Here is a 27581-nt window from a genome sequence, read left to right on the forward strand (position 1 = left end):
ACTTTGGTACTGTCACATCATGCAAACTTAAACAGAAGGAAGGTTAGGCATCAAAGTAGTGAACAAAGGATATAGGACTAAAATGAGATCAGAAGACCCAGAATCAGATCAGCATCCATTTGGTACTGTCATGTTACCTTAGATAAATCATTTAATGTTTCTGAGACTTAGTTTCTTTATATATAAAGTGAGAATTCATCTAGAAGGGTCTCTTAAGGTCCCTAAATAGTATTTTTACTTTATAATCCTATAGAGATAGTAGGATTACAAAGAGAAGAGACTGGAGATAGAAGGCCCCATTCTCAGAATACAAAGGCTTCAGGGGTTTCAGGTTCCCTCTGGGGCTGCCGGACTCCGCTCTTCTACCCCTTGGTTGGCTATCAGTGACTGTTCCTCCTGGGTGATTGCTAAGAGCCAAAGAAACAGTACTGTGAAGCATATCTGCCTCATGGTCCTCCTCATTCCCAACAAGGCAGCTGCCCCTATTCAAAGATGCTAGCCTTTTCCTTAGAATTTAAAGGAATGTTCAAATCTTCCGGTCTTCAGAGACATGAGGGAATGACCAGTATACAAAGACCCATTGAAGAGCTGGAAGAGGAGAGTTACTATCAGGGCTGGTTCATTAAAAGCAACATGTAAACTGCTATGACCTGCCGAGGGTGGTAGAACAATGGGTTGAGTGTCAAGGAGAAGAATCCATGTGATTGTATTACAGCTACTATTTCAGGCCCATGATTGAGTCAGCTTGTGGTTTTAATGACTCAACTGTATCTCCATGGCTGAATTATAGCCTTATTTTATACATAGGCCATTTGCTCACTAAGATACAAGTCAAGGGAAAAAAGAAATTCTGTCTGTCTCATTTATTGTGCTTTTTTGAGATATGGTCTCACTATGTAGTTCAGTTTGGCCTTGAACTCACTATGTAGCCCAGGCTGGCCTCAAATTCAGAGCAATCCTCCTGCCTCAGCCTCCCGAGTGCTGGAATTACAGGTATGCGCTTCTAAGCCCAGTTTCCTTTTATTACTTCCCAACTTTTCTGTAAGTTTTGCCTATACTAATAAAACATTAGTGTTGGGAAGACTCTAAAGACGCCTTGTGATTAGTTTCTAGCCTGCTAATAGATGAAAGGAATTAAGACCCAGGTAAGGTCTTGACCGGGTCTACATAGCTGGCTAATAATAGAGCCAAAATCATAGCCCAGTTTTGTGAACCCGAGTCCAGGGCTGTTTCCACTGATCCTGTATAATTAAACACCAGATGAGTGGTCCCTCTGTAGGGGCCAGAAATGTTCTTTTTCATATGGTCTGTAGCAAGGATAGCCTTGGACATATTGAAGCTTCTTCAGGAAGATTTTTCCATGATCACCTGTCTTGCAAGGGTTGATGAGTGTATTCCTGTGCCAGTGTTTCTCCTCTCTCTTTTGTAAAAATAGGACAGAAGGTATAATTAGGAGAGCTTTAGATAATAATGAGTTATTTAGGATGGTAACGATTGCCCCATCTGTCCTAGTTTCCTCTTCCCTAAGGAAGCGTATTAACAAGAGCACTTTCTCTTTAGTAGTAGTTCCTGGCCTGTCTTTTATGAAAGTTTTTTTTTTTTTCTGCCAAATCATTAACCTTTTTCTATGTCATTTAACTATACTCCTACTGCTGTGTGGTTGATTTTGCTGATCTTTTTGTCCTAGCCTACTCACACCTTCTGGGAATCTGGCCTCAGTGAACTTTGAACAATATCTCAAGATTGTTCCTTTCCTCCACAGTCTGGGACCATCCTCTTATGAGATCAGCCCATAGACCCCATCCAGTCAGAATATTGACCTGGTTCTTTGACTTTTCACTAGTCTTAACAAGGGCTCAAGTTCAGGAAAGAAGGGGGGGAGGTCAGTTTTTCTTGATTGTTAAAGCCACTCACCATAACACTTGCATTACAAACAATGGAAGCTGAGGTGCCTGGGTTTTATTGGTTATGTTGCCAGTTCAAACAAGAGCTTTCCCATCCCCTCACCTTTCTATACTGAAAGGGAATTTCTACTTACCTACCATCTGCTTCTGGTTCTTAGGAAATCTGTAATACATCAGAAGCTTCTTGAGTCTAGAGAAATCCTAAACCGCTGCTGAATTAGATACAACAGATATCTTCTTCGTTTACAGAAAGAAACCAAGGAAAGAAGCAGTTTAAGACTTGCCACAGTAGAACTCTGACTTCTTTGTTCCCAGGACAAGCGTCCCCAAAGGCCTATGTTCTTTGCCCAGGGTCTGGAGCCAGAAGTTACATATTTCAACATATATACTAGATGTACATTGGAGTCACACACAAAGATGATTGCAGTATTTTTTTCAACTGCTTGATAATTCGAAGAAGCAACAAAGTGGCATTGATGGCCATGAATGTAGTTCAGCAGTACAGCACTTGCTTAGCATGTGTAGGGCCCTGGGTTCAATTCCCAGTACCATCAAAAAGAAAACAAAGATCAGACCTCTACCTTTTTGGACGTGACAAGTGGGATCTTGGAGAAGCAAATACTTTGGAAAACAGTGAAAACTAAGCAGGTTCAAGGAGTTTGCTGGTGAGGAGAGACTTAAGAAGGAAGGTAGAAGTACACACATGTAGAGCATGAGAGTCACAGCTGCACTCCTTTTCCTCACCTGTCAGCTACTGAGGCAGTAGTCTGTTCCTAATCCAGTGAGTGGCTTGGTGAAGTCCCCAAAGTCTAGGTCACACATCTCTGATCCTAGTAAGCCCTGTAGATGTCAGTCAGCATCTTTACTATTCTTTCTCCTCTTGGTAGACAACCCTTTGTGCCTCTGGGAGGAGGAGGACGAGGAGGAGGAGGAGGAGACCCATAAGTTGGTAACCTGTGGGCATGCTGTGTGCTCCCGCTTGACCTCTGGGTAGCCACTGGACTTGAAAACAGTGGCTCTGGGGCATGACTGCAGTAAGACTGACAAGCCCTGGTGAAGACTTGGGGTTGTGGAATCTGTTTGGCTTCTAGCTAAAGCTTTTTGCTGGTCCAAAGAAGGGACTTTGTTCATTGGCTTCTCTGGACTCATGTCCACAGCTGTCCCAGTCCTGTAGTCTTTTAAGGATCATTAGACCCTTTCATCTGCTACTGCTGCTTTAAGGCATAGGCACTGCTTTCTCTACCAAAGCTTTTCTAGGTCCCCAGGAAGCTTTATTTTTTTAAAAACACCATTTTAAAGTACAGTATACAATTCACTGATTTTAGTATAGTTACAAGATTGTGCAGCTGTCACTACTATCTACTTCTAGAACATTTTCATCATCTCTAAAAGAAACTAGACCCATTAGCAGTGCTTTTTAAAAACTCATATATAAAAATTATATATTTATGAGGTACTTTGATGTTCTGATATATGTACCCATATTGTATAATATTCAAATCAGGGTAAACATAGCTGCTCAAACATTTATCATCCCTTTAAGGTTGCAGTCACTTCTGATTCTCCCCTTCAGCCCCTGGCAACCGCTAATCCACTATCTCTGGATTTGTTGGTCTGGACATTTTAGGGAAATGGAGTTGTAACATATATTACCTTTTGTATCTGGCTTTTTTTCACCCAGGCAGCTCTTGTATACATGCAGTCTCTGTGCTGCTTCTAGAAGGGCATGAGCAGAGCAGACATCATGAGAGAGGCATGGCCATCCCAAGAAACTGCCTTCCTGTTGAGAAACTGGGGTCATAAGTGTGGATTCCATAAATGAATATGAAAGTGTTGGGGACACATCCCATCAGTTGAACAGAAACACATGGATCAATTGATGGTTCTCTTTCTACGTGGGATGACATCTAGAACTGCACACTCCATTAGCCAGGGTTTTTTATAGGGTTCCCACCAGCTCTGCCTTCTCTGACACACACATACACACTTATACACATCTTTTAAGGTCCTTGAAGAGGTGGGAAAGCCAGGAGTGTGGGTATTGGTTGTTGGAGGATCACATAAGAGTCAGTGTGCATGGGATGCCAGTTAGTGGCTGCGCTTCTCTTTGCAGTATCCCCCAGCAACCTGCCAGAGGCCCCCCTTCTGCTACAAATAGCCCTGTTGGGGCAGAATGAAATGTGTTTTTGGCCTAGGACCTTTTAGAGCTTTCAGTGATACAGCCTGCTGCAGCACACATGCCGTAGTTCACCACCACTGGCCTAGAAGCTTTCTGAGGACTACCAAGAAAAGAAAAATTATACTATATACTAAGCTTTTGACTTTTTAATTCCACCAACCCTATGGTGAGAAAAGGGATTTTGAATACTTTATTTCTCTTTAAGTGTGACACAGCCAACAGGTAAACCCATTTCTATCTGTCTAACCATATTCAAACCTTTGTACTGTTGTCACCAAGGAAGCAAGGGCGAGGCTTGCTCTCCTGTTATACCACGCTCTTATGTTCTTCACCACCCAAAAGTATATCCTGCATATTGGATCTCTCTCCCTCTTCCTTCAAAATAAGGGACTTTGTGAAGCTGAAAAGACAGCCATACTTGCATGGCTTCTGGCTGAATGTCTGCTGCAGAATTTGAAAGAGATTAGAAATTACATCTTCCATGGACAGGATCTCATGTCTTCTCTTGCAGGCAATAGGAAGGTCGGGTGTCTTGCATCAATGCTACCTCCAGACCTGATCAAGGATGATGTCATAACTGCTGGTCCTGCCAAGGTGTCCAAGAACAGTGAAGGAGTCCCCACAATCCTTGAGGAAGCCAAGGAGTTGGTTGGCCGTGCAAGTTAACCTGGATCCCATGGCCACAGCAGCTCCTAAATGGAGCCCAGACTGTCCTGCCCTGTAGCATGTGCCTAAAGGGTCAGGGAGTGTTCCTCTAGAGCGGCCACTCCTATCACCCTGACCATTTCTTTCTGTCTGGCCTGCTGCTCTCTGAACATTACATACATCTTCAGCTGCCTCTGGAGACCAAAAGGGCAGTGTGGGAGAGATCTGAGCCCAACCCAGCCAGCCCTGGCCATTGTGTTACCAAAGTAGGGTCCGTGTTTGCTGCCTTAACCCTGTCTCCTCTGTTACTCAGAGGGCCTTTTTTCAGACAAGGCCCATCCTGCTTTCTCAGCCCGACTTTCTAGTGGGCCTTCCCTAGGTCAATCTTGCTGGCTTTATGCTTTTCTTTTGTGGTATCTCTGGCCCTGAGAACAGCATGGGGCTTATGAACCTTTGGGCTAGAGCCCTCTTTCATTGCTGTCACCTCTGCTCTTCCCCCTATTGGCTATTGTTATTTATTACTAATGCTGTGGCACTGGGAGCTGCTTCTGAGGAAGCAGGGAGCAAATCCCATCTTAACCCACCTTCCTGGGAAGGGGCTCCCAAAACAAAAAGGATCTGGACTGCTCTACTTGTGCCCCAGTGGCAGAGGCCTGAGCCCATGGGCAGGTTGCTAGGGCATAGTGACAGCGTGGGCCACCTCTCCAACTTGCTGCCATGCTTTGTGTCCTTGCCTCCCTGAACCCTCAGTACCAGGCCCCGCCCAGGCTCCTGAGCCAGGGTCCCTAATGCCTTCCCCAAAGCTTTGGTGCATCTCATTTGGAGTATGGGCTGTAGTGCGACCATCCTACACCTCACCCTCCGTCTCCAAGGAAATGGGAGGTGGAGCCTCCTGGCTGAGAAATTGTTTTGCAAATGGATCTATTTTTGTACAAAAAAATTTTTTTAAAGAAAAATAACTTCCTTTCCCCTTCCCCTTCCATAATCAAAGAGGCTTTGATATTAGATTCAGAGTTCCTGGGGTTCTCTTCATAGGCCTCAGTGCTAAGCATGCCCTTGGACCGTGTCCTCAACTGTCAACCCCCCCCCCCCCCCCAGAACTCGGAGGCCAAGGCAGATCCTCCCCCAGCATCAGTTCTGGGCAGGAGAGATCTCTTCTGGTTGGGCTGGGCCAAGCCTAAGAGTAGCAGGAACTCTAAGGCACAAGTTTTATGAATTCAGTAAATTACCAAGCCAAATGTGCAGATGCTCACTGGATATCCTGAGAAGTGGGCCCAGAGGTGCTCCACACACCATACCCCACTTCCTTCTGAATAGTGGGCAGGGTGAACTGTTTGGTGGCCCCAACCCCAGGAAGCTCGGGTTCTCTGGCTTAGGGTGACACCTGTACCCTACTATGTCCCTTTGAGCTTTCCACTTCAGCAAGGAGAGAATGGCATTGTTAATGACTGGCCCAGAAGTACACTTGGTAGAACATGGGGGAACTTGGGAGGCTTGCGGGTGACTCCAGGGGGCCTTGTGACAGGAAAGAAGGTTCTGGTTGCTAGAACTTGTGTCTGAAGGGGCAAAGGCAGCCCCAGGAAGACTGTGGTGCAGGAGCTCTGTTGCTCTCTTGGGTTGTCACCTTCCTCTTGCTCGCTGACATCTAGGGCTTTGACCCTTTCTTTTTTAATGTACTTTTGCTAAGATGCATTTAATAAAAAAACAAAAACTGGGGTTGGAAGACAAAATTCAAACCTATTTCCCACACCACTTGGGCTCCCGGGATGTCATCACCTCCAGTTTGATGGGTTTCCAACTGTTAATAAAACATTGAACAGCATCTCCTTCCAGTTTTGTGCTAATTTCTTTTCACGCTAGTCAAGGGTCTTCTCTTCTGCATCACACCACTGGTTGGCCTGATAAACCTGTCACAAAGCTAAAGGTGTCAGACACAGGGCACAGGGGTAGATCAATACATGGTGGCTTCTGCCTGGCCAGAGCTCCCCTCGAGGCGGTTCACTTCCATAAAGAAACAAGATGTCCAGTTCAGCTCCCTGTCTCTTCCACATCGCTGCTTCCTGGCTTGGAGTTCTTTTCTTAGCTCACACTTCACTCCCCATTTCCTCATGCCTGGAAATGTCCTGCAGTTTCCCAGCAGTACCTGTGCCTGTTTTGCTGACTCCCCATTTTCCCATTCACACCTCCGGCCTTTTTGGTGGCCACAGACCACGCTGGAAAGGTAGAGAGGCTTAGGCTTGGCTGGGAACCTGAACTTTGTCAGCAGAGGTCAGAAGTCGGAGGTCAGGCTCCAGATGACTTTCCTCTCAGAGCCTTGCCTGTCTGGGTCCGGTGTGACCCGTACAAGAAACCTCCAAGCAACTGAGCCGAGCCGGCCCAGGGTAGACGGGGAGGGGAACACCTCGGAGCAGCCTGTGGAACTAGACATAAAAGCCTTTTAAACAGCCGAAGACCTGGGCAGCTGCCTCCCGTGTGGCCGGAGGTGTGGGGGTAGGCTGCCTGCCTCCTCGCTTTCTCTCCCCTAGGGGCCCCGCGTTTCTGGCTCCGCTTTATAGGCGCATATACCAATTAGGGGACCAACCGCAGCTGCTCACGCGCTCTTCCCGTCTGCTGCCAAGCCTGGAATAGAACCCAGGCGCCCAGCTCCCATCTGGGCAACCGTTTGCACCACCCTCCCACGCAAGAAAGTCGCCCCCAGATGCTTCCTGAAAGGTTTCGTTTCCATGACAGGAGGCTAGAGGAGGTAGCAGAAAGGGTGACCGGCTTCAGAGAACCCGCGGAGGAAGCCCAGAGACCGCCTCCTCGCTCCCTGGTTGGGCTTGCACTTGCTGACCCTTTGGATAACCCCAGTGGGTCTGTTTTGATCCTTGCGCCCTCCCCTCCCCCTCTTTCCTGTTGCGGCTTTGGTGCGGCAACCTCAAATTTCGGGGCTGGGGTATGGAGAAGCGGGAGGAGGGGGCGGGGAGATGGAAGACCTGGAGTGAATGGAGAAGCGAAGGGAGGAAGGAGGGAGGGAGAGCTGGATCTGCGGGCCATCTTATTTACTGCTCACTCGGTCCCCTTGACCCCGCTTCCAGAAAGCGATGCGCCCTCCAATTATGTTAGGCTTCTGTTGCAAAGAGGTGAGCTGGAAGGCTAATTCCAAATGGAGAAACAGACCCAGGCTACCCACTCTGCCTCCGGAGAATCGCCTGCTGCTTTCCTTCCCACTTCCGCTGTGTTCTCAAAACCTCTAAGCAGCCTGAGTGGGTGGAGGCGGGAACGGCGAAGCCCCCACCTGGGCGCTTGAAGGAGGCGAGTTTAGCGGGCACCCTCCCACACCCTCCTGGTGCTGCTAGCCAGGCGCCTGCCCAACGCGCCGTGCCCCGCCCTCCCGGGTCTCTTCTGCCTGGAGACTGGCGCTTAGGATCTAATGGGGATAGCAGCAAGCATACAACTGCGCACCCAATTACACACGGATACGCCACACTCAAAACTCCCCACCCCCACGACAGGCCCGAGAGTCGATCACACACCACAGATCCACAAGCACAGTTACAGCCCATCGCACACAGAGGCACAACGGTGTTGCAACATACACAGCCATATTGGACAGTCATACAGACTCGAACGGCAGCACACACACACACACACACGAAACAGATGTAGATGCTCAATGACAGTAAACAAAGGCGCAAACAACGGCTGCCACACAGTTCCGCTCTTTCAGCATACACCTCTCAGCGCATTTCATCCACACATACCAGAAGCTCCAGCTCTTAAACAGAAACATTCAACCTTTCAGAAGAAACCTTTTTATTAATTTTTCGAAGAAAAAAAGCCATATAAATATTAGAGTATAAAACTTGCGTGAGATACAGGAAGGGGGTGGGTGGGAGCTACGTGACTATGCCAAGAGAAGCGCTTATAGAAGGGGTCAGTATCCTGGAGGGGGTCGCCGCAGCGCGTGGACACAACACAAAATACAGCACGGGCCGCTGCAGGCAGCAGATTCAAGGACAGACGGCTACTTCCAGCCTGCCCCCGCTGCCCACTCGCCATCACGTAAAAGCACACCGCACTACACTATTGGCTACTCTACACCAGCCAAGGGAGGGGGCTCTACACTACTGGAAGGGCTGGGGTGGCGTTCTCCTGCAACCCCGCTGAAGAAACGACCGCAGGATCAGAAGGGGTGGACAGAGGAAGGTCTATGCACAAGGAGGCACTGGGGGACTTTAACCAGGCTCTGGCCACTAGGGGGTGGATTGGGGGCCTGGGCAGTGGCCTTCACAGAGAAGAAATGGCACCTGGCAAGGTGAACGGCCGAGGCTTGAGGAGTGCAGGGACTCTGTGGAGAAGCCCCATCATAGGCTGAGACTTTCTGCCCACTTGATTCCTGCGCTAGCTCCTTGCCTCCTAACCCAAGGACCAAGAATGGCCTAGCTGGGCCTCCTTTCCTGCTGGGGCTTCTCAATCCTTCTACCTGTGGCACCTCTGGAGTACCCAGCATGGACAGAGGCCAGCCCTTTTGACCTCTCTAGAGGGCCTGCTCCTAAACCCTGCTCAAAGCTTCCTTGGACTGAAATGCCAGTTTTAAACCCATTGGTCCTGGTAGCTCAACCCAAAGCTGGCTGCCTAGGCTGAAGCCTATATGTATGTGTGTGGTGAAGGTCCAACCTACTGTTTGTTTTGTGGCTGGAATCTGAGGATCTGGCCAGCACCCTGGGGACATACAGAGGCTCCTGCAAGACTCTGTTAACTAACTGATGGGCCAAGATTTGTCCATCCTCCCCCATCCATACACACACGTGCGCGCGCGGACATACACTCACACACTTCCCTTCTGTATCTTACCACCCCCTACCATCTCAGAACATGCAATGGAGTCTCTTGTTTGAGGAGGGGTAGAGAGAGAAATCACAGCATGCAGTGGGAACATCAAACAATGAAAAACAAAACAAAAGATTGGTCCCCAGGGCGTTGGGAAGAGGCTTGGTGGCAAAATCCTCTCCCCAAATCCAGCAAGCGTCAGTACCATGGGGATGGATGGTGACCATGTCTCCCATATTTGAGCACTGGTCACAGGCTCTAGAAGGGGGTGAAAGGATTGGCACCAAAGCATGCTTTGGGGTAAGATTGAGAACTGAAGGGAAGCCCAAGAGGTCATGGTGCCCTTCCAACTCTTCAGAACTAAGAGCCTTTTTAGATCACCTGGTACCTCAACACCCCAACCACCTTACTCAAGAGGGGAACTCTGAAGGAGAGGGGTGGGGTGGGGGAGCAGGGAGCCAGGGGATGGATGGGCCTGATTGTTTGGAAGATGAAGGAGTTCAGCTGTAACTAAAGGGGGTGTGACAATGGTTCTTGGTGTCTACACTAACCGCACCACCCCCTTGGGTACAGCAATTGATTGGATGGGGGTTCCCAGCAGAACTCCCTTTGCATATTCAACCCCCTGGGGGCAAGGGGGGGGTGTTGACTGGGCACTTGTTTCTGTTTCTCAAGGGGAGCATGGCCTTGGCCCCTACCAGAATCCTGGGGGTGAGCCCTGGAATTCTGAGGTCTGGGTACAGCTAAGGAGAAGCTGGTTGGGGAGAGAGGCTGCTCTGTGGCTCTAGGCCTGGCCTCCACATTACTTCTTTTCCTTCTTCCCAGACTTCTTCTTGTTGCCATTGCCACCTGCTGGGGCTTTGCCATCCCGCTTGCCAGCTGCATTGGTCAGTGTGGCATTGCTGCCGGGGATGTATACATTCTGGCGGTAGTCGGGCACGTGCTGCAGGGTGAACTGGGGTCCATAGCGGGCACTCAAGCCCATGGTGCCAGCTCCTCCTCCCAGGGTGGAGCTCCCATCAGCAGCTTCTGCAGAGACAGAGGAAGATCAGATCGTCAGAGCGAAGGCCAAGACTCTGATACCACAAGCAGTTAATGAATATCTGTAGAGCACTGTGGACCCTGACCACGCTGAGCACTGGGAATACAGTGATTACCTGGAGAGTCTCTGTCCGCAAGGAGTTGAGGGTTAAGAGTGAGAAAGCCTAGCTGAGATGCCTGGCTCTCTTTTTCTGATCGGGAAAACAGGAGTGACACCTCTGGTTTGAGTGAAAGTGAAATAAGAACCTATATGTAAAACACTTAAAATAGGGCCTGGTGTATGGTAAGTGCTGAAAACATGCTAGCTAGTACTTCTCAAAGCGAGACTCTGGCTCCCAAATCCTTGCCCTTCTCAATCCTTTGAAAAGGAGCCTCTGGCTTCCATGCTAGGCCATGGTTTGTACATATGCCTTTCCTCCTCCAACCAGTGCCTGGCACAGAGTAGCAATTCAGTAGTTCTGCTACTGGGGTAGGGTGGGGAGTTGGATACTCTTCCAAGCATCCATTTTTGGGTAGCATTTGACTGTCCACTCTGAGCCAAGCACTTTGCTAGAGGTTTCCCATGCATGGCCACTTTTAACCTCAGCAGAATACCCAGTGAAGTATGTGGAATTCTCTTCATTTTACAGATGACAGAACCAAGGCTAAGAGAAGTCAGGTACCAGTCAGTATGTTACCGAAAGACTCAGGCCCAAGTGTACCTAGGTGTCTGCTAGAGGGCACAGCTACTCTCCTCTACCACCTAAACCAGCTTGGACCTTATCCCTACTCTGAGGGCAAAGGAGGCAGGGGGGAAATGGGAATTTGCCGTGCTTTAGGTGCGAGGAGAGAAGGTAGTACCCTTTCCTGGCATATAAGCAATGTCATTTCTGAAAAGTAGAAACCTAACTTAGAAAAGTTAAACGTAACTCAGCTCTGACCAGGTGATGCCATTTAGGGGAAATGGAAACTTAGAAAAATAGAACCAGGAGGGGATGGTGGCACATGCCTGTAATCCCAGCAACTTGGGAGGATCCCTGAGAGTTCAATGCCAGCCTGAACTGCATAGCAAGACCCTGTCTCAAAAAAGAAAAACAGAACTTAGCTTAACCTTTCAGGTGACCCCACTTTGTTCCCTTCTGCCCAATCACCCACATGGACATCTCCTGAATCCAGATCCCAATGTATATAACCCTGACCACCCCTGGCCAGGAGGACTGCGACTCCTAGATTCAGCCAGGGGTGTGGTTGCTGGAGGCAGTAAACTTCCACTTTAAATTTTCTTGCAGCTGGTTATATTTTTGGTTTCATCATGGGTCTTTGATCTAACACTAGGAGTCTGAGATGATGATTCCAGGTACCAGGCTTCTTAGGTGCAGTGCAGGCAGAGCCTCAGAACTGTCTGAGCTAGGTGAGATAAGAAAGCATCTCCAGCCCAGCTGTCCACTGAACAGAAGAAACGGCCCCGAGAAGTACGAAGTCTGGCCCTCGCTCAGCATCACCCCAGAACTTGTTCAAAGTGCAGATTCTCAAAATGTGCATCGTAACAAGGTCTCCAAGCAACTTGACTTGAATGCTGAACAATGGCTGAGGCACAGTCCTATCACACGGACTGAATGACACAGTGCCTCCACCCAGTGCTCAGTACTTGACAAGTGCTCAATAAAGGCTGTTGTCATCCTCATCTTCGGCTAAGGTGCCAGCCTCTCTACCCTACACCATACCTGGCTGGGTGAAGGTTACTGGGGGGAAACAGGAGTTTGGCTCTTTGGGTTCATGGCTGGAGGCCCCAAACTCCTTTGTGGCAGAGAAGGAGTTAAAGCATCAGGCCTGCCCAGCCCAACCCCTGCCCAGCTGGCAGAAGTGCTTGTATCACAGTCTCCCTCTGCCCCCACCCTAGACCCTGGAAAGGGTAGAGAGAGTGACTAAAACTGGAGAAGCTGAGTAATTCTGGGACACTAACCAGGATTGAGAAATAGAGAGACAGGAAATATTTTCAATGCTGCGGTAGGAGTGGGAAGGCACAAGAGAAGAGACAGCAGAGACACGCTTCTAGCACTCGGGTTTCTACAGCCTCTACTCAAATCCTAAATCCTCGCAGCTGCAGCCTTCCGGGGGTGGGGAGAGAGAGCCTGGCTAGAAGGGAGCAGCTGCCCACCTCCTCCTCTCCTTCCCCAGGCTGCCCCTCCCCCAGCCTTTTCACTCGTTTTAACATTTCCCTAATTAACTCCAGGAGGGAGCCAGGGCCTTGGCGGCCCTCCCCTCCCCTCCCCTCCAACCCCTGCCACTTCCAGGCCCCTAGAGCCTGGGAATGGAAGGAGGGGAAGGGCTCCGGATCCAATTTCAAAGAGCCTGAATTCCAGAGTGATTTAGGAGCTAGAGGGGAGACTGGAGTGTGTGTGTGGGGTCACATGTACACCAGAAGGGAAAGAGGAAGGAATGCAGAGAAAAACTGGAAGAAAGGAAGCAGGACTGAAAGATAGGAAGTCAGGCCCACCCACATCCTACATGCACTCAAGATCTCAAAGAAGCCCCCAGAATGGATGAAAATGACAAAGCAAACTCCTGCTCACGTTGTGGGGTTCCATGAAATTGGGATGGGCTAGGAGGAAGAGAAGATGGGGAATCCAGGGTGTCCAGAGTGTAATAGACAGAGACTGACCCTGAAACTGTGTCTGGTCAGCTCCGCCATTAAAGAGCTGTGTGATTTTGGGCCAGACCCTGGGCCACTCAGGCCTGTGTTTCCCCATCTATAAGTTTGAGGGGAAGAAGTTGGATCACCCAGCTCTCACCTCCTAAAGAATCAGTTCTCCAACGCCCGACCCCCCAAATCTTCCCCCCCTCAAAACCCACACTAGGCAAGGACCAAGTCTCTAAGTTCATTTAGAAAAGCTTCGAGAAAGCACCCAACCATCTTCTGGCTGGAGGAGGTGGGGTAATGCTGGTCTCCTCTCTTGTGCCAGCCCCATGTCCACCCCCAACTACCCCCAGACAAGCCCAGGGCAGAGGCAAAACTTCAGAGTGGCCAGGGAGGCCCGAGGATGATAGACAAGAGCTGGTCCGCTGCAAACCACAGCTTCCTGGACAGCACACCTCCTCCAAGTGTTTATCTAAAAAGCCTCCCAAGGGTCCCTCTCACCCTCCCTCTTAGCTGCCCTCAGTAACCCCACAGGCCTCGCTGGGCTGAACTCCAGGAACCTCTCTGGTTCTAGTGCTAGGAAGTGGGTGTGAAAGTGAGAGTAGGGCCTAACCCTGCCACCTCCACTCCAGAGTCCACTCCTGGGCCCCAAGCCCAGCCTAGGGTCAGGCCCCCTGTGGGCTGGAGGGGTGGCTGGAGGGCAGGGGTGGAGCCCCAGCAGGGGAGTGTGCAGCCTTGGCCCTGCTCCAGGGAGACCTTCAGGGAGGACTTTAGACCTTAAATACCGCTTCCATGTCCATTTTTAACATCTGGATTTAGGCTAAAAAGCCTGTTTTCTAGCCTTAGGGTTTAAGGTCACAACAGCTAAATAGACCTGTTTACATCCCTCAAGGGCTGGATTTTGGATCTCCCCAGACCCAGCTGCCTGCTTCTTTCATATTCATTATCTGGCCTGTCTAGGACCACAGCCCCATCAGACCTGGGACAGCTCTGCCCCAGGAGGCTGGCAGCCCCTGCCACCTGTCATCAGCCACAGCCTGGCCCCACATAACCTCACAGAGTCTCAGGTAGGGTTGCCAGACGACAGCAAATAAAGATGCAGGATGTCCCATTATATATGCATTTCAGGTAAACCATAAGTTTTTAATCTATCTCGTGCAACATTTGAAATTTTCTTATGCTACCATAACACTTGTTCATCTGAAATTAAAATCTAATCAGCCATCCTGTATTTTATTTGGCAACTTAAATCTGAGAAAAGTAGCATTAGGAGGAGTTCAGCTTCTAGATCTAATCAGCTAAAAGGGAAAATGAGGCTTGATCTAAACGCAGACACAGTCACCTGTAGTAGAAAGGGCATGAACTTGGGACTAGGGGTCAGTTGGAATCACAGCTGTGCAGCTCAAAACTGGGAATCTTGGTGCAAGTGACATCTCACAAAGTTTATCTGACGTGTGCCTTGGCATGATGACAGTGGCACTGTGAGGTTCTCTACACCAGTCCTCCAGACGTATATAAGGCCAGTGCCTTAATCCTCTGCCAGCCTCCCCATGACCCCACAATTTGTTGCTCCAGAAGCGGATCCTGGACTGGGTCTTTAGCTCAGTGGTTTCGCCACCTGCTGTGCAAGTGCAAGGACCTGAGTTCAATCCCCGGGTACCAAAAACAAAAAACAAAACAAAACAAAAAAACCCAGAAGCCGATCTTTATTAATAGGCATTATTCTAATTCTGCCTTTTATCCCCATCAGTCAATAAATATAATGTTCAATCAATTATGTGCTCTACTCTCTGCCAATTCTGTCCTGAAGGCCTTACATTTGGTCCTCATGACATCACAATGAAGGCTACTAATGTGTCCATTTCATAAGTAAGCTGGGTCCCAGAGGGGCTTAATAACTTATCTAAAGACTCACAGCTAAGTGGTAAGAGCAGGATCAGGATTCGAATCCAGATTGGCCTGCTTCCCAAGCCTGTGCTCTTCAGTGCTGATGTTGTTATTCTGCTTTCCTGTTCAGGACCAGTGTGACTTTTCAAGGACAACTACCATTGGCTGAGTCCCCATCTCATGTGAAGTTCTTTGTAAGACTTGTGGGAAAACCAAAGTCCTGGTCTGCACGTAAGGGAGACAAAAAAAGGAGACTTCTTCTATCCCTTGGGACTATCCATACCCACTTTCACGGACTGAGGCTTTGCATGTGCCAGGCCCAGGACTCTGCTTCATGGTAGCTTCTCCTTCAATCTTCACAAAAGCTCTGTGGGGTTGCCATCCCCACTTTCTTGGCTGAGGAAACTGAGGTTTAGAGAAACTGAGCAAACGGATCAAAGTCACAGGGGGTAAGTGGCAGAGCTAGGACCTGACCTCCGCTGTCCTCTCCAGAGCTAGATTTGTAACCACAACCCCCACATCTCAATAGACTGATACTTGTTCCCTCCCCTCAGGGCACCGCAGGCCCCCCCCCCCATTCCTCTGCTGTTCTTTAACCTGGCTGTACATCCTGGAGTCATGGATCCTCTCTCCGTAGCTGCAAGATCCAGAGAAACTATGCACTTTGATATCCAGTCTCCCGGCATGGAGGCCGTGGGAGGCACCTGAGCCCCACACCTCCAACCCCACCACTTGATTGGTGCCACTCACCACTGGCGGAGGCCAGGATCATGGCCTGCAGCATCTCTGTGTCGAACTGGTTGTTGGGCCAGGTGCCGGTTTCATCGCCGTTTTGGGAGCTGGGGAGACAGTGGGATGGTGAGCAGGGTCCCAGGCCAGGCCACTTTATTTTTCCCAAATCTAGTGGTCCATTTGCACCTCATGCCGAAAACCTGCGCCCCTGAGCAAGGTCTGAGGGGCTTACACAGACCTTCAATCCCCCAAACCTCTGCTATCTCAGGTGCAAATAATAAACTGCCTTCCCCACCCTTCACAAGAGCACGTGATTACTGTTACAGCAAGGGACATTAGACTCTCTCCGGAGGACAGTGGAAAGCTTAGAGTATGTCTCAGAATTAGGGAAAGGGGTGTGGATGAGAGAACCTAAGGGAAGATGCAGGAGAACCCAAGCAACCCTCAAATCTGATGTAAGAACCTGCCCCTCTATTTCATGAGATGACCCACCTCTAGCTCCAGTCACAAGGCTTCTTTCATCAGAAGTTTCCCAAAGCCCTTCCCTAACCCTTTCTTTACTTGAATCCTGGGCAGCTGCCACTCCCTAGAACATCAGCCCTGAAGCCTGGGCCTTGGTGATGTAAAATTTACCCAAGGGGATCCCTAAGCCCATGCTGGCTGGGTCAGGTGGTGCCACAGTCACCCTGTGACTGTACTGTCTGCTCCTCCACCTCAGTGACCTCTGTGAGGCGGGGACACTTGTGCCCACTTCCTACTGATTCATCTGGTGTAAAAGCTGGCATCTGGATCTAATTAGGATTCAGAAGCCCTGTGAATTGAAAAAGCATGAAGTGATCCATAATTTTTAAAAATATTAAACTATAAAAGAACCCTAAGGAATTCCAAGTAAATTTAGATTTTTCCCACTGTGACTGTTTCTATGCTTTTTTTAAAAAATTGTTAAGGATCCAATTATTTCACTTTGCAGGAGGGAAGCAGCCTGCCACACATATGCAGCCTGCCTGTTAGGAACCCGTTGGCTCCATCTGGCTCAGAGAAGTTCCTCAATAAATAGCTGTTGTCTGAGTGGATGGGAAGAGGCCAGGGGAGAGAGTTAGAGTTGGATCCCTATGAGGTAAGATTAAAGGTTTGGCATCGTGGGAAGGGCTACAGGGCAGGCCTTGAAAGCAAGAACGTCTGTGTTTTGTGTGTGTTTGTGTGTGCTGCTGTTGTTGTTGTTGTTGTTGTTGGGGTAAGTGAGCAGCGCCAAGAACGTCTTTACACCTTGCAGTCTGTCTCTACTTATGATTTCTCCATTCCCAGCTAGATGGACCCAGTCTAAAGCTCAAAATAGAGCACGCTGTTGCTATGTGTCAACTCTGCCCTGTCACAGCAAACATAAAATTAAGGTTGGAGGGGAAAACAGAATACCATTCCTCCCTCCTAAGAGTGGGAAGAGTTGGAGTTCTGCACCTACTTATTTAACAAAGATTTACTATGCTGTTACTATGTACTGTTACTATGGTGGGCTAAGAGCAGGGTTGTAGGTGTGTATGGGGCAGAAATAGTCCATTTCTCCCCCACCACCCCGGTACCAGGGATCAAACTCGGGACCTTGCACTTGCACTACTGAGCTAAATCCACTAAGCTAAATCCCCAGTCCAGAAATAGTCCATCTTGATGGGGTTAAAAGATTAAGCAATGATTTAATTGCAACTCTGACAGGTGAACAGAGGCAAAGAGCAGGGGACTACCAGAACATGTAAGGAAAATCCTGACCTAGTCGGGGTGAGGGAGCTCAGTTGGTCTAGGCTTCTCCAGAGCAAATTTAAGATCTGAGCAAATTATCTAGGTGACTTGCAGGAGAATGCCAGCTAAATAAAATGTGGAAGGAATGACTGAAAATCACCTCTTGGTAACCACTGTTATGAAAACAGATTCAAGCAAGGATCATCATTGAATACTAAATTACTAAAAATGGATGAAGCATTGTTCCACATCTCATGTACATCCACAGATTACTCATCAACCACAAATACTTTAAAACATTTTTATAAAGCTAGGCACCACACCTGTAGTCTCAGCTGCTTAGAAGACTGAGGCAGGAGGATTCAAGGTCAGACTGGGCAACATAGTGAGACTTAGTCTCAAAATAAACAAAAAACTGAAAACTTTTATAATGGAGATTTGGGGACACTACTTTCACCAAGTGAACAAACTGGACATTGCTCATAATGTGACAAACTGATGTGGGAAATATGTAATATCACTCAAGGATTATTCCTACCTAGACTGTTCACCCAGAATCTAACCATAAGAAAAATAATCAGCAAATCCTATTTGTGGGACATTTTAAAAGACAACTGATCTGAACTACTTATCTATCTATTTTTTTTTGAGGCAGGGTCTCACTATGTGGTTCAGGATGCCTTTAAAAATATCTATATCATAAAGAAAAAAAGTAGAGAGGCTGTTCTAGATTAAAGGAGAAGAAAGTAGGTAGCACATGCCTGTAATCCCAGCACTCAGGAGGCTGAGGCAGGAGGATCACTGTGAGTTTGAGGCCAGCCCATACTACATAATGAGTTCAAGGCTAGCCTGAGCTACATAGTGAGAATCTATTTCTAATAATAATAACAATAAAAAAGGAAGAGCCAGGGCAACAAAATGCAATTCATGCTCATTGATTGGATCCTGAAGTTTAAAAAAAAAACAAAACAGGTTAAAAGATATATTGGGAACATTTACGAAAATCTGGTAGTGGACTATAAATTATTGCATTAATGTTAAATGCCTCAAATGTGGTTATAAAGGCATCCTAGGGGATATATACTAAAGTATCAAATGCTATGATGTCCACAACTCACTTTCAAATGGTCCAAAAAAAAAAAAGTGTGTGTGTGCGTGCCTGTGCACGCACGCACACAAACATTAAGATAAAGGTGCAAATAAATTGATGAATCTAGGTGTAAAGAGTATTCAGATGCTCATCATATAATTCTTTCAACTTTTTGATAGGTTTGAGATATTTCAAAATAAAAAGTTAAGAGGAAAACCTAAGTTCACCTAGAAGAGGTGTAGTGTTCTGGGAGAGACCTTTCCAGGCAGAGGGAGGAACTGTTCTAAGCCTCTGAGTTGCTTGGCGGAAGGAGCTTGGTGACTTTAAAGGACTAAGACAGACGAGTAGGTGGGGTCTGGCTGGAGCAGCAGTGTGGACACTAAAGATTTTGCTCCCACCCTCAGAGCTCTGGGAAGCCACTGGGGTGTCTAAAGGGAGATGGCCAAGATGGGATTTACGGATTTAAACATCACTCTTGCTCCTGTGAAAGGACCGAGGGTGGAGGTTCCCCTGGGAGGGCAGGAACCCAGAGGTGGGGGGGCCTCAGCTATCTCTGTCGCCATGGAAGTCTGGGAGTCCTCACTTCTAGTCGGACTGAGCTCTCTGGTGGGTGGGCTGAGGGCCAGGTGAGGGGTATAATGGGGTAAAATGGGGAGCATGGGAGAAGCAGCAGGGAGGAGATCTTTGGGCTGTTGGGGAGGCCACAGGGACCAGGCCCCACAGGTGAGGGGGTCGCCCCTTGGCGACGAGCAGTGGCCTTGAGGGGTAAAGGTGACTGGAAGGGTGGCCTGGAAATAGGATGCGCTGGGCTGCAGGGAGAAGGCCAGGACATGATGGGCAGGCTGCCAGCCCTCTGAGCTGACAAGACACAAGCAGAGACTTCTTTTTTCACCATTTACTGAGAGCTCCCTGTTCTCTGAGTACTGGATCAACTGGACTATATATTTATCTTCTGTTTCATCTTCAGAACCACCCTGCAGATAGGGTTATGATTATCCTTGTTTTCCTGCAGATGGAATCAGGGCTCAGGGACCCCAACGTCACACAGCTGGCAAGCAGCTGAGCTGCAACCTTAAAGTAGGCCTCCTATGGCTCCACCACCATGCTAGGCTTCAGCAAGGGTGCCCTGGAGCCCTAGCAGCAGATGCAGGGGACTCTTCCAGGATCCAGGGAAGACTGCAAAGTAAAGGCATCATTCACCATTTTCTAAGCACCCACTATATGCCAGTGCCTGTGACCAGCCCTGGGATTTAAGAGATGATAGGTACACTGCCTGCATCAAGGAGTTTATATTCTGGTATACTGCGTGTGTATATGTGGGTGTGTGTGTGGGGGGGGATCTTATGGGCTGAGCTATAGTGAAATATTCTCCCTGCATCATGCTAAAAAAAAAGTGAGAAATCTGGGAAAGTCATCTTGACAACAGTCTGGGTGTAACTGTGTTCAAATACATAAATGCGTGTGTATCTTTTTTTTTTTTTGGTACCGGGGATCGAACTCAGGACCTTGCGCTTTTGAGGCAGGCAGCAGAACCACTGAGCTAAATCCCCAGCCCAACATGTGTATCTTTTTAACATAGTAAGAGCTTATTAATATCTAAAAAATATACATATATGTCTGTATGAGAGGCTATAATGTAATAACTAAATAATTTTTAAGGAATTTTTATTGACATGGGGAAATTCTCCTGATATATTTCAAAGGTGAAAAAATAGGCTACAATACTGATGGGCAGGATGACCTCAATTACTATTTTTCATTTTTCATTTATTTATTTATTTTTGGGTTTTTTTGGTACCAGGGATCGAACTCAGGACCTTGTGCTTGCGAGGCAGGCGGCAGAACCACTGGGCTAAATCCCCAGCCCATCAATTACTATTTTTTTAAAAACTGGTAAGAGGCCAGGGATTTACCTCAGTGGTTCTGCCACCTGCCTCACAAGCACAAGGTCCCCAGTTCAATCCCCAGTACAAAGAAAAGTAAAAAACTGGTAAGAAATATACCAGTTGACTGGGTGTGAAAGTTCTTGATATTCCAAGTGTGAACAAGCTTATGAACAATTTAGGTAAATTGGATTTTTTTTTTTGGTAAATTGGATTTTTAAAAAGGAGAAACTTCCATATGCTGTTTGATTATACAAAAACATTTGAAAAGTTACATATGAAAATGTTAATAACTCAGTAAATAAAAGGAGAAACTTTTACATTAAAAAAAGGGTTAGGGAGGCCCGGGATTTAGCTCAGTGGTTCTGCCGCCTGCTGCGCAAGCGCAAGGACCTGAGTTCAATCCCTGGTACCAAAAAAACAAACAAAAAAAAGGGTTAGGGAAAGTTAAGAGACACAACTAAATACAAAATGTGGATCTTAAGAAAGAATTCTTCTGGGGCCAGGGATTTAGCTCAGTGGTTCCACCACCTGCATTGCAAGCACAAGGTCCCAAATTCAATCCCCAGTACCAAAAAAAAAAAAAAAAAAAGAAAGAATTCATCTAAAGCTAGGTGTAGTTACATAGGCCTATAATCCTAGCACCCTGGAGGCTGAGACCCTAGGAGGATTGCCATGAGTTTGAGGCCAACCTGGGCTACATAATGAGTTCAAGACCAGCCTGAACTGCATAGTGAGACCCTGTCTAGAAAAAAATAAACATTCATCTGTTAAAGATAATGAAGATACAAATGAAATTATATGATATCTAAGATTTGCTTCAAAAAAATCCAAGTGGGGTATGAAGGAGGGGTTATAAGTGACACAAGATAGAGCATTAGTTACATAGAAGTTTATCACACCATCTCTCTACTTTGCTTAGACTTGAAATTTCTTTTTTTTTGCACCGGGGATCGAACCTGGGACTTGTGCTTGCGAGGCAGGTGGTGGAACCACTGAGCTAAATCCCCAGCCCTGAAATTTTTAATTAAAAAAGTTATTAATGGTTCTCACTAGGTTATAGAATCATAGGTGATTTCTCTTTAATTTTTTCTCTTTCTCATGTTTCTATAATAAAGCAAGTAACATTTTATAAGCAGAAAATTTAAGCTGCTCTTTGGTGAATGACTAGTCTGAGGGAGGATGGGGACAGTGTGTCTCAGAGGAGGAGGGATGCAAAGGGCTCCAGAGCTGGCAAATGGTGGTGCAGATTTGGAGCTATCAAAAGGGAACAGGGTGGGATAGAAGCCAAATAGAGACTGTCAGCGCCTCCCCGGGCAGAGGCTAGGAACAGCTGCAGGGCAGGGTGGGGCCCAGGTTATAGCCTTAAGGGAGAGACGCCTCCCTGGGCTCTGAGCTTGGGACAACAGCTGTTCGGATCAGAAGCCAAAAGGATGAGCTGGATGTGGTGGCATAAGCCTGTAACCCTGGCACTCCAGAGGCTGAGGCAGGAGGATCGCCATGAGTTCAAGGCCAGCCTGAACTACATAGCAACCCAAAACACAAAAACAAAAATGAAACAAAATAAAATCCCAAAGGGATGACCTGAGAAGGGGCAGTAGTAAGGAGGAGGAGGCAGGGGTAGGCAAGGACTTGAGAATGTGAGTCTTTTCTCCTTTTGTCTATTCAGTGTGTCCTAATGTTAGCTTGAACTACATTCACTGAAAACCTCAACACTGGCTCTGCTGCACACCCTGACCAGATGGGGTGCACAGGATGGGCTAAAGGGTAGTGGGCAAGATAGTGGGCCAGGGAAGCAGTGGAGGCTGGAAGCAGAGTTTGATTGAATGACAGAAGTTTCACTCCAATCTGCTCATCAAAATGGCACCAAAGAGAAAACTCCCTGCCATTCTGTTAATCCTGACAGGCTTCACCTCAGGACCTTTGCATATGCTCCTCCCTCCATGTACAGTGCTCTTCCTTTGTCTTCAGTTGGTTAGTTCATATTCATCCTTTAGATCTTAACACAGCCTCATTTCCTCTTGGGTGTCCTCCTGTTCCTGACTAGGTCAAATCCCTTCTATATGCACTTACGATAACTGTAGCCCTACATTTATTTTTTGTGATTATTTGATTAATATTTGTCTCTCTCAACGCACTACAAACTTCTTAAGAACAGAGACTATGTCCGATCTCTTGCCTGGTCTATGGAAGGTGTTTAGTGATTTTTGAATGAAGGAGAGAAGTTGCTGGATGAACCCCTAACAGTTGTTTTATGTTGGCCTCTTTGGAGCTGAGTCAGAAATGCTCCTCTCATCCTTAGCAAGTTAAGTAAGGAAAAGAGAGCACTTGGCCCTTCTCTCCTCCTCCCCAAAGCTCTCCATGAATTCTAGGCTGCTAAGCCTCTCACTGATGGGAGGGGACTTGAAGCAGGGTAAGGTGCTTATCCCCTGAGGTGCACGGGAGGCAACTGGTAGGTTCCCAAGTCCAGGACTTGGGCTGGAGATGGGGATGGGTAAAGGGAATAAAAATGGCCCAGTGCTTCTCATAGCTGCGGCTCAAATGTCACCTCCTATTGGGCCTTCCCTGACCCCCCTTCCCATTCCCATTATTCTCACACATTACTCTTCCTCCTATAACTTTCTATGATTTGTAACTAGATCCCCGTGTGTGTGTGTGTGTGTGTGTGTGTGTGTGTGTGTATGATTTGTTGTTAATTTTCTCTCCTCTGCTGGCCTCAAAACCTATGAGTTCAGGGATCCTATCTGTGTGTTCACTTTTCTTTCTTTCTTTTTCTTTTTGGTACTGGGGATCGAACTGGGGTCCTTGCACTTGCGAGACAGGCAGCGGAACCACTGAGCTAAATCCCCAGCCCATGTGTGTTCACTTTTAAAGCCTAGTGTTGGCACAGGGCCTGGCTCATAGTAGATGTTTAATAAACATTTGCTGATGGGATGAATTTAGGAACAATTTAATGGGTAACTATGGGGTGGGGGAGGGGCAATGGGAGAAGAAGAGAAACAGCTGGGATGGAGCAGAGGGACAGGGCAGCCTCAGTCTTCTGGTTTTAGGGGCCTTTAGGAAGTGCTTGGCATTCCTGCTGCCAGGACAGGACTGGGCAGGCCCAGAAGCAGGAATCTGTACCACACACCAAGGCTTCTTGTGTTCTTGTGGCAGGGAGGAGTTGCTTGGGGAGGAGAGGGGGAAAATGGCAGCCCAGAAGCTCACCGTCTTAGCATCTGGGCAGATGTGGGCAGGGGAGGCAACCCAAGCCCCTGCCTCTATCCCTGGGCTCCTTGGACTGACTCCTCCCAGCTCTGGGCTTCCACCAGGGAGGCCTGGCCCAGAGCCCATGGCTCCCCTCAGACCCACTAGAGCTCTTTCTGCTGAAGTCTCCTGCCCCCACAGGGGGTTCCTGTCTCCACAGGAATTTGTAGGGGACTGAAATGAGCAGCCTGGCAGCTGGGATGGGAGGGCAAGTGGAGGGGAGCAGCGATCAAAGGCTCGGTGTGTGGGGCGCAGGGAGAGGGGCCTGTGTGGCTGGCTTACCCACAAGTAAAGACAGGAGAGAGGGATGGGCTCAGAGAAAGGGACAGGAAGAAAGAGATAAAGTACAGCAAAGAAAGAGACTCAGAGAAGCAGAAAGAGACAGAAGCACAGATACTGAGGAGCACAGAGGCTGAGAACAGAGAGGAAAGTAGAAATCATGAGGCAGAGGAACATGGAGACTGGGGATAGAACACAAAGAGACTAGGAAATAATGGAAGGAGAGATAGAAGAGGCCGAGGACAAGGAAAGGGAGGCAAAGACAGAAAAGGAGAAGTTGAGACTGAGCCAAAGGAAGAGTCACGTTTATTCACTCTTGCCACAGTTATCCAGCAGCCCCACCATCTCAGGCACAGTGCCAGGTGGCGTAGATCAGAGCAAGTAGACTCAAATGGCGGGGATGGAGATGCAGCAGAAAGATAGAGCCTGAGAGAGACAAGAGAGGGAAAGGCGAAGATCGCAAAGTGAGCTAGAGACTGAGGGGAGAAGCTGAGGAGAGAGAGGCTGAGACACAAACTGTGAGAGAAGAGGCAGAGCAGAAGTCCTGCTGGCAGTCAGGGCAGGACTAGTGGAGGCCAGAGGGCAGCTGGAGGTGGCACAAGACAAGGGACACTCGCCCTGGCCCTCCCCAGGGTGGCGCCCCTCCCTCAGCCTCATCTCGCTTGAGCTGTGCTGTCTCTGCACTCCCCACAGCGGCCTCTCCCTTTCTCCTCCTCAAAGGCTCCGAAGGAGGTGCTGACTGTGGACAGCCCCCTCCCGCTGCTCCTCTTGGCCTGTGTTCCTCTGCCCCGGCTGGCCATGGTCAGGGTGGAACCCAGCTCCACTTGGAGGAAGTGGTTGCTGGCAGGAGGTGGGTATAAAAAGCCTCCCTTCCATCCGGAGACCATTTTCTGGTCCCATACAGCCCTCAGAAAATAGAAAAACATGCATGTGGTGGGGAGAAGGGAAATAGGAGCAAGTGTGTGTGTGTTCAGCTTCCAAAACTGTCAGGGTAGGTGCCTCTTCCTTCTGGGGTCTGTGTACCAGCCCTCAGTACAACAAAACCTTCGAAACCTTCCCAAAATCTCAGACTGAGGGAAGCAGCCATTTGTAGCAAGTGCTGTGCCCTCCCCCCAATCTCCTCCCACGTCATCGTCATCGCTGAGAAAATGCTGCAGAGAAGAGTGTGGGCTGGAGAATCAGTCACCTACCCGCTGGTGCCTGGTCTCTGGGCCTGAGAGAAACGCCAGTCCGTGTTGGGCGGGGCTTGCTGTGGAGAAAACAGAAGGAGAGGGACTGAGTACTGAGAGGAGTCAGGACGCCACCTGAGTCCCTGGGGATGGATGGGCTGGGGCAGAAGGACATGGAAGGAATGCACATATCCCCAAAGAGAAGAGGAAAACAAAATAAAACAAAACTGCAGGTCTCAGAGGTCTGAGGTATCAGAGTCTAAAAGAAGTAACATTGCATCTGTCACAGTTAGCAAGTCTAGATTCTGTTGCTAAAGAAATAGCCTCTTCTTCCCTGTTCCCAGACTCAGAGCTTCTGAGCCAAGGACTGAACATATCTTTTGTGGCCCTGCGGGGAGGAGCACAGAGAAGGCTTCCAAAAGTGGCAGAAGAGGCGTTTAGAGGAGAATCCCACCAGCCCTGGAATGAAATTATTCAGACCCTCAGCTGGGAACAAAGCATCGTCTGCAGCAAGATGGCTGCTGCTCTGGGTAACCCTTTTTGTGCCAAGTTGTGCAGTGACACATTCAGAGGGACACCTCCTCCAGCCCTTGGCTCTCAAGGATATCTTCCCACAGCTAAATACATTATTAATTTAGGAGTCATGCCAGACTGGGCCTTTGCAGGGCATCCAAGCCCCGGGACACTTCTCACCCCCAGAACTCCATGCCAGACAATGGCCTGTGACTAAGGAGGAGAGAACAAGGCTGCTCTGTCTGGGACAGAGAAAATGGCTGGGATGTAGCCCAGAGGGATCAAGCTCCCACAGTCTCTAAGTAAAGCCAACTAAGTCTCCAGGGCTCCCAAGGGGCTGATCTGTTGTCACCCTCAACCTGGCTGAAGCTGTGGGGCTCTTGTCAGCTACTTAATGACCAAATCACTCCCAATCCTTCCAGGGTAAGTGTTACCACACATGCTCAAGGAGCACTCTACAGCCATGTCCTCACTGGTTCTGGGTATGCTGGTAATTAATTCTCAAGTTTGCTCCCAGAAGCAGAGAGTGTGAGAGTGTCAGGATACACTGGGGAGAAAGAAGGCCAGGATTGCCAGTGCCTCACACATAGGCCCACAGGTGACTGACAGCAACCTAACATCCCAAGTGCAAACGGAAGGCTGGGGATCTAGCTCGGTGGTGCTGCAGCCCGCCTCGCAAGCGCAAGGTCCCAAGTTTGATCCAGGTACCCCCCCCAAAAAAAAACCCCAAAAGTGCAAATGGAGCCATGAGTATCACTCTGGGACTGGCCTAAAGAAGGGAGGAGGGGCGCCCAGTCCTTTGCCATTGTACGTTTTTTTTTTTTCTTGGTACCAGCCCCAGCCATTGTATTCTTGTTTGTTTTGTTTTGGTACCGGATTGAACTCGGGACCTTGTGCTTATGAGGCAGGTGCAGAACCACTGAGCTAAATCCCCTGCCCTAGCCATTGTATTCTTAAACTCAGCTGAATCTACAAGGGGACAGGGATCATCAGGGGAGGATAGGACCATGGATGACAGGCTCATCCTGAAGATAGGAGCGCCAAGGAATTTCCTCCACAGGTAAGGTCCTAAAGGGAAAGAACCCCACCTTTACCTCTTCCCAGCGGATGCCAACTGTCTCTTGTCCAGTTTTACAAGATCCAAGTGCCAAGCCATTCAAAGCACTCACTCTGAAGTTAGGCCTGGGTTAGAGTCTATCACTCTGAACTTGAACAATCACTTGACCTCCATGAATTTCATTTATAAGAGGGGGATGTTAGTACCTATCCAGCAATGGTGGTGGGAAGATCAAATAAGATGTTTTGATTCTCCAGGAAGGTGTATGGAGGAAGGATCTCTCATTCAATGCTGTTTCAAAGTAATCCTGATTCAGTAGGGGGCAGGGTGGAGTACAGATATTTTTTTGTGTAAAAGCTCCTAGGGCTGTGGAAGCTTGTGCTTTTTACTATTATTTTCCCATATACAAGGGTACTCCTGGCATCCGGCAGAGGCTATGGCTTTCCATATGCCTCAACAGGAAGGCCTTGCCAGCAATCTCAGATACTTTTTTTGTTTTGAGGTACTAAGGTTTGAACACAGGGTCTTCGCACTGGGCTAGTCCCCAGACTTTTTTGTGTGTGTTTTTAATTTTGAGACAGGATCTCACTAAGTTACCCAGGCTGGCCAAAAACTGCTGACCTTCCTGCCTTGGCCTCCCAGAGTGCTGGGGTTACCTCCTACCGTCTGATACTTTGGTTACACCCAAAGCCCTGACCCCAGATGGGTGAGCATATTGTGGTCATAAGGAGCCAAAAGCCTATTTCTGAGCATCCAGAGCCTGGAGCACCCACTTCCTGTGGGGGGAAGGAGTTCA

General features: G+C 48.4%; 2 protein-coding genes across 30 annotated transcripts in view; one reads left to right on the forward strand and one right to left on the reverse strand.

Moving 5' to 3' along the window:
• The window catches only part of Diaph1 (diaphanous related formin 1), a 106522-nt gene extending 99962 nt beyond the window's left edge, over nt 1-6560 (forward strand). For both annotated transcript variants that reach the window (XM_004854287.4, XM_004854288.4), the window contains one exon: nt 4595-6560. In XM_004854287.4, the coding sequence (XP_004854344.1) occupies nt 4595-4749 (155 nt within the window). In that variant the 3' untranslated portion in view covers nt 4750-6560. The remainder of the gene's footprint in view (nt 1-4594) is intronic.
• Nucleotides 6561-8506: 1946 nt separating this feature from the next.
• Nucleotides 8507-27581, reverse strand: part of LOC101699484 (protocadherin gamma-C4) — a 168266-nt gene continuing 149191 nt past the window's right edge. For 27 of the 28 annotated variants that reach the window (XM_021266119.2, XM_013075696.3, XM_013075692.3 and 24 more), the window contains 3 exons: nt 25237-25295; nt 15836-15924; nt 8507-10569 (listed from right to left, as the gene is read on the reverse strand). In XM_021266119.2, the coding sequence (XP_021121778.1) occupies nt 10343-10569; nt 15836-15924; nt 25237-25295 (375 nt within the window). In that variant the 3' untranslated portion in view covers nt 8507-10342. Of the gene's footprint in view, nt 10570-15835; nt 15925-25236; nt 25296-25695; nt 25732-27581 lie in introns of those variants that run through there. The other variant, XM_013075702.2, reaches the window with a different exon arrangement.

Source organism: Heterocephalus glaber, unplaced genomic scaffold (assembly GCF_053883595.1).
Source record: "Heterocephalus glaber isolate CG9 unplaced genomic scaffold, H.glaber_assembly_v1.0 deba00001463, whole genome shotgun sequence".
Classification (NCBI taxonomy): Eukaryota; Metazoa; Chordata; class Mammalia; order Rodentia; family Bathyergidae; genus Heterocephalus; species Heterocephalus glaber.